The sequence below is a fragment of the Pseudomyrmex gracilis genome, unplaced genomic scaffold (assembly GCF_002006095.1).
Source record: "Pseudomyrmex gracilis isolate BER0280 unplaced genomic scaffold, ASM200609v1 scaffold_368, whole genome shotgun sequence".
In the NCBI taxonomy this organism is placed as follows: Eukaryota; Metazoa; Arthropoda; class Insecta; order Hymenoptera; family Formicidae; genus Pseudomyrmex; species Pseudomyrmex gracilis.
This window is the reverse complement of record NW_018020952.1, coordinates 108,736-115,907: the sequence shown is the minus strand read 5'-3', so window position 1 is coordinate 115,907 and position 7,172 is coordinate 108,736. Positions and strand designations below refer to the sequence as shown.

Here is a 7,172-nt window from a genome sequence, read left to right as displayed (position 1 = left end):
GTAAATCTTTTCATTGTAGCAATAAAACATATTTAGAAAAACATATATAATTTGTCCGGATTTTGGCGCCGCACCCTGTATGAGAGATCCCAAATACCCCCCTAATTGAAATTAAATTTATATTGCGAAAAAATATATATACACGTATAATTTCCGCACAACACCTAGCGAACGGCTCTTATGACCGAAAATATATATTTATATATACTGATATTTTTTATATAGAAGAATATGAGATAAAAAAGAGGAAAAGAGAGAGAGAAAGAGAAAGAGAGAGAAAGTGTGTGCGTGAGTTTCTTATGCTTTTGTCACTTATCAATGAAAACATATATTTATACATATTATAACATGTTTTCTATATCTGTTTTATTTACCTACGGCCGTAACAAGTCCATCGCCTAACCACTCACTTAGAATCATCATGTGATATGGCTTATTAATATGTATAGTACTTGAAAGAACAACCTGTACACACATACATATACTATATTTATATATAATGTATGTATATATTTTGTAGTGCTAACTTACAAAGTTGTATAGATATTAAATTTAAAAAATACGATTGTTTTTATTTACAACCGTTGTATATTTTGAGTACGTTTTAAGGTAGTTCTCGTGCGACAGTCCTATTCAAAAGTGAAATCTAGTGTCAGTACAAAAACTTATATGCTTAACGATACTGCACTGTCTTTTATGTTTACATTACTCGTATAACAACAAGCAAAAACTTGTTTTTATTAAACGACAAGGGAAAATCGGGTGATGCGTCCAAACTTTTGACCGATACTGTACGTCCAAAACAAGTCCGAAAAATGTATAACTATGTATCAAAAACAGTAAAAACTAATTTTCTTTTTCAAATATTTGTAAAATGTTTCTCTATAACAAAGTTGTTTTTTGTAAAAATTTATAGAGTTGTTTTGAAATTAAAAACAAAAAAGGCTGTTTGAATGAATTCGCTATAGGGAACGTAAGTTAATAACGCCTACTTTGATTTTGTGTGTGTGTGAATATCTCGCTTCATAATCGGTTAATTTCTTTGAAATTGCGATAGTAATTGTAAATCATTATTATTAACATTCCATTTAAGTTTTGTTAAGTTCTATAGAAAAGTGGTTTTGCACGGGGACTACCTTAACTTTTTCGCAAGTCTGACTGCCATCCCAAACAGAACAAACCTTTTATTAGATGTCCATTAGACGTCAACAGCTCCATGCGATATATAATGTCTAATGGAGTTTTTGTTCTGTGAGATGCTATTAGTGTACTTTTCACAAGCAGTCAGCGAGCTAAAGGTTGTTGATTGCATTTATTACGTTATTCTAATTTTTTTGATCGCTCTTTGTGGCGAGCGACTTTAGTTGTCTGTAGTAATAAAAAGGAGTAATGCTTAACAGCGCTTATTACTTACAATCAATAATAAATTGATTTCACGAGAGATATAACATTTGTTTTTGTGAGATGGTCTGTCCTAATCAATGATAGTCTAAAGTCTAAAAAATCTTCTCTCGCAAAATCAATGTATTATCCGATTGTGTAAATATATGTTTCTCAATAAACACACATACACAAATATATTAAGTATATATATATATATTATATATTAATGTTTTTTCTTACTTGTATTAAATTTGGATCGTATAGACAAACTGCCGGCGTACATCCTGTCCAATGTATTGCAATTCCATCTTTATATCTATTTAGAATTGTTAATAACCATTTTATACGTTCTGAAAAATAAAACATAGCAAAACATATAATAAATAAAAATAAAAAATATATAATATACTATAATATACATAATTTATAATTAATTTAAAATTAACTTTTCGCGAACAGACATGAATCTCCCAGACCCACCAAAAAATGTAAAACCGGTGTTTATACATAATAGTTTAGAGTGACATCTGAGGAATCTGAAAAAAAACTTTAAGATATTAGACAAAACTAGAGGAGGTTGACAGCGTCAGTTGTTTAATATCATAGCTTTGTGAATATTTACTTGTGAAGGTTGAAAAGAGTCTGACAGATTCAAATCTGTTTGAGGCGTTGGTTTTTCGAAAAGTAAGTAAATTTTGTTCTAGTTTGAGCACTTTTCATATATCAAATAATTTATGTTTTTTCAAAATTTTAAGGTACTTTATTAAAATCTATATACATTTACAGCGATTAATAACGAATATTTTGACTTTGATTCGGAATCCGAAAAAGATGCAACGTGAAGAGAATGGGTTGTCAAACAATAAAAACAATATTATTCTATTCATAATTTTGTCTTTTTCTTTAATTTTAATTTTAATTGTTTTAAGCCTTCTTAATATCATAAAATACATGAAACAATCCTGCATTATAATTCACCATTATAGCTGAAAAATTCCTTCTACCTGAACCTTCCTTAAAATAACAGATGTTTACACTAATTTTTCATCGCAAATTATAAGCAATTCCCTGCAAAATTGGTGCGGAATTTAAAAAAAAATTCTAATTACAAAAATAATGACGATTAAAAAAAGTCTGATTTCTTGAAAAAAAAAACTTTCTTCCTAAATTATTTCCTTTAAACGCGTATATCTTAGCAACTATTGGACATTTCTTTGATACTTTTTTTTACTTAAAGAAGAATTGCTCACTTTCCATTAAAAAAAAGAATGTCAAAATATTGATTTATTACAGAAATTGCATGTCAAAGTTGAGCGCTAGAAAAATGTATTCTTCAAAAAATGTCCCAAAAACCTATTGTGGAAATGTTTTCAATTTTTACAATTTTGGGAGACAATTTTTTTCTGAAAGTACAAGCAATTTTCTGCAAAACCGTGTTAGAATTTTATAAAAACTTTAATTACAAAAAATGACAAATTTTTAAACAAAAAATTTTTTGTTCGAAAAAAATTCCGGCTTTTCTTTAAACATTTATATTTACTAGAAAATATTAGAGTTGTTTTCAATTTGTTGTTTTTTTATCGATGCAAAATCGTTTAAACTTTCAATTTAAGAAAACAAAACCAAAAACTTTGATTTTTTGCGAAAATATTCGATTTTAAAGTCGTGTGAATTCACAGACTCAATTTGTCTGACTTGTAGGTAATTTTTGGAGTCTGTCTGCGAATAGTTAATTTATATAATATATTTTTGAGATCTATAAATTCAATAATAACATAGAAGATAGGAAATAAACATGTAGTTGTTTTGTTAGTTTGTTTTTACCTTCCCCTTTAAGTTTTCGTGTTTCAAGTGTTCCAATAATAGGAAGAGCAGTAGGTCCAGGAATGCGGTTGAGTTTTTTCCGTATAATGTAATAACTATACACACTTATTATTATTTTACAAGCTAAAACAGCGCTAATAGCAGATATAATCAGAAACAGGACGTCCATTGTGCGATGTACAATGTTACGATACGACTGAACTTTGTTTAAAATAACTTTTCAATATATTTGGCTATTTATACACAATACATATTTATTTTTAGTACATAGTTTTATGCTAAATTTTATTTCTACATTGTTAAATGTCCTTGTTTCTAAATTCAAGATAATGTTTTAACAAATTCATACATTTTATGGCTGAAGCGAGTACTCAAAAGCTGTAATCTAAACTAGAACGGCCAGGTTTCAATCTCGCCGTTTTTCACTTCATGGTGATTCAGAACTACCATGGTGGTTCGTAAACCACCATGTTTACTTTGTCAAAAACCATATGTTCTCGGAAAGGAATATGAAATAGACATTGGCAAAAAGGTGTAAAACTTTTAAGGAACCGATAAACATATCTAATCTAAACACTACTTTGCAAGTTAATGCAGTTTTGAAAAGCAATTTATTTTCTTTTTCCAAGAACTAGAATTACTAAATAGTTTATTTTTAGTTATTTTACGTATAGTCGAGTAACCACCGAATGTTATTTTTTTACGTAACAAATTGAACGTATTTCCGTGTACAGAATTACAAATTCGCTAGGATAGCGCCAAGATAAGATTACTAATGTGGTTCCAAGAAGTATTGGCACACTCATATTTTTTTGGGGGGAAGAGAGTTGTATGTCTTATAATGAAGTTGGAAATTTAGCATTGAAGAAATTATTGAAAAAATTACGAATGCTTTAACGCATATCTTTAACGTATGTCGCGAGATAATATACTACAGAGCGCAAGATTTTAAAAATTTGTTTTGCATTAAAAACTTCAAGAAAATTGTGTATTTTCTACGTAAAACACAGATGTGCTAATATTTTTTTGAGTATAAAATTTTTTTTTTTTTTTTTTTAACTTGTTTTAATTACAATATTGAGAGTTTCTTGAAAAATACACTGCTTTCGTATATCAAAAGATATTAATAAGCACTATTTTATATTAATACATCACTTCATTATGTAAAGATATTTTTACAAATGTAGGTGTGCCAATACTTTTTAGATTCATTGTATATAATCAGCAAGAAAAAAACTTGCTAAGCATATTATTGACGTTTTGTTTTACTAACAAAATGTTTGGTTGATGAAATAAAAAATTTATTAGGATCAACAAAATTTTTTTGTTGACTATATACTAGTAAACTATCTTTCTCATATATAATAATAGTTGATATGTATAATATTGTTGCAATGTTTTTTTTGAATGAATGAAGACAGTTTTCGAGTCTTGATTTGTGACAAACATATTTTATCGTATAATATTCTCAGATAGCACATGAATGTCCATAGGATATCTAATGGACGTCCAAATTCAGACATCAGGACGTCCATTGGGTGTCCGAATAAACTCCAATGGATTGTCCACTGATTGTCTTATCGACATCCATTTTTGACAATTTCGGTTGTCCATTTATTTTCCAAAAAATAAATGGACCTAAAAAAGATAATTTTGATGTGTGTAAAGCTTCAACAATTTAAAAAATATTTAACAGAACAATGGCTCTTAGAAGCAGACACAGATGTAGAGATGCAAATTTTAACTTTGTTTAAAAAAAAAACCTAAAAAAGATAATTTTAGTGTAACATCAGGTAATTATGCAGATTAGGGGAGCCATCTCTCCTAATTTGAATAATTTTCATATATGTTGTCAAGGTCATTGTCCCGAGTGATAATGTGAAGGTTTTAGGCGGCGGTCGTTGTTTGGTAAAAAGTTACAAGGGGAAGAAGTTCTACTGAACAATATGCAATTTCTCGACATCCTATGTATCAATATGTCTTCTGCGTTTGTACGTGTGTGTGCACATGTTAGCGTTTGTTTATACGCTTTCGTACTGTGTCGTGAAAGGTCGTTTTTTGGGAAATCGTGGCTCTATATTATTGCCTTTTTTGGGATATCGTGCATCTTATTAAGTTTGGTAAATGAATTCTTATTTTTCGGTCGCACGTATATTTTGTTCGTGTTGTAAGCGTGTAGGCAGGGGGGCTGCGCCCCCCACAAGGGGAGGGGTAAAATAAGAATTCATTCATGAAACTTCTTCCCCTTGTAACTTTTTAACAAACAACGTCCGCCGTCTAAAACCTTCACATTATCACTCGGGACAATGACCTTGACAACATATGTAAAAATTATTAAAATCGGAGGTAGCTCCCCTAATCTGCATAATTACCTAATATCACAGTAATATTAACATGTCTACTGATATGCATAACATTACTACTGTGATATATATATAAAAAAAAAAAAACCAATGGCACATTGTCTTGTGGAAAAGAAATTAATTCAAAATTTCACTTGACTTAATTTTTGGAATCCTGATTCAGGTTACCGATCAACTGATTATAGTCTAAGAGCTGGCTACATAACTGTTTATGTAACGGGGTACAGTCCTAATTTTTACTAGAAAATGTTCAATTACTATCGATAAAAATAAAACTCGCTTGTCAGAAGTCGCTCTGGAAGACAAAAGTGAAAATAGGTGGAAAATTATGAAAATTATTAAGGAAATAATTGTAATTGCGTACAATGACAAAAATTTGTACAAACATAATAAATTATGTTAGAAAACAAAAAACAAATCTTCAGAAGTGTAGATAGAAGAGAAAACACCGTCAGAAGCCGTTAAAGTTGCGGAAAATTCGGAAAAATTATGTCATAAGGTACAGTTCTGACAATTTGTTTGCTTGCTTTTTGTACATTAAACAAGCTAATTGCAAATTGTCAGAAGCGTAGATGGAAGAGAAGTATTCAAAAATCAATAAAAAGTGTAGGATGTATATAAACCGCTCGATTAGTGTTATCGCTTACATTTCGCTTAATTACCAATAAATGGTTTTTAGTATATTTCTGACGTTTTGTATATTTATCGTAGACACTTGTATTAATATATACGTGAATCGTCAGAAGTTACTTTGAAAGATTTTATAGCGTCAGAAACAGATAATGAACGCGGTAAATGCGCGCATCACGCGTGTACTTACTGTAAATCGCTGCATTACGTTTGATTTTAATCATAAAAGTAAAATGTGTATTACAATTAGTACTTAATTCAAATTATTTTTATTTTTTACATTAATTTATTTGTTTCAATTAAAAAACAATAAATAATTTTATGATACTTTTAATTTATATTACTGTATAAAATAATTTTTATTAGTGTAAGTAAACATTTTTTAAATAAAATGTTTATATTTATAGAGTAAGTATAAAATAATTTTATGTAAAAAATTATTATATTATTTTTATATACTTGTATAACGTAGTTTATATTTATAAAACAACTATTTACAATTTTTTAATCAGTGTCATTTTGAAATCTGAGAAATTCTTCATGTTTATCTTCATCAGTTTTAGAATTGCTTTTATCCACGCTCATAGAATCTGTCTGACTTTTATCTCTAAATAAAATATGAAAATGTTATAAATTATTAATATAACAATATATACAATTGTGTAAAATTGAATACTTTGCCTTCATCATTTTTATTGTCTAATACAACATCTTTAACAGTTGATGACAATTGATTTCCGTCGAAGCATTTGAAATCGTAGTGCGATCCATTTAAAATCCATCCGCATTCTTCTGAATCTAGACAATTTAGTACTTTCATGTATGCATTTCTCCAAGATATTTGTGTTGTAATGAGCCCTTAGAAATTGCTGATATAATTCTGATTTACATGGTGGTAAATTTGATGCATCGAAATTTAAAAAATTTTTTTTTTCAAAAGGCTCATTAATATTTTTTACTTTGTAATTTCTT

The 7,172-nt window shown here is 28.7% G+C and overlaps 1 protein-coding gene across 1 annotated transcript; it reads right to left on the bottom strand.

Moving 5' to 3' along the window:
• Nucleotides 1-245: 245 nt before the first annotated feature.
• Nucleotides 246-3,390, bottom strand: LOC109860342 (cytochrome P450 4c21-like). Its single transcript, XM_020439357.1, has 3 exons — nucleotides 3,208-3,390; nucleotides 1,624-1,733; nucleotides 246-465 (listed from the first exon to the last, which is right to left on the bottom strand). The coding sequence occupies exons 1-3, from the start codon at nucleotides 3,374-3,376 to the stop codon at nucleotides 367-369; spliced, it is 378 nt and encodes a 125-aa protein (XP_020294946.1). The 5' UTR covers nucleotides 3,377-3,390; the 3' UTR covers nucleotides 246-366.
• Between the last annotated feature and the right edge of the window lie 3,782 nt (nucleotides 3,391-7,172).

Bases quoted from the DNA above. Each gene is read 5' to 3' on its own strand.
- LOC109860342 (XM_020439357.1), bottom strand. From the start codon at position 3,376: ATGGACGTCCTGTTTCTGATTATATCTGCTATTAGCGCTGTTTTAGCT. The intron at 1,734-3,207 runs GTAAAAACAAAC...TTTATTTTTCAG, and splicing joins ACGAAAACTTAAAGGGGAAG to AACGTATAAAATGGTTATTA. The intron at 466-1,623 runs GTAAGAAAAAAC...ATGTGTGTACAG, and splicing joins ACGATCCAAATTTAATACAA to GTTGTTCTTTCAAGTACTAT.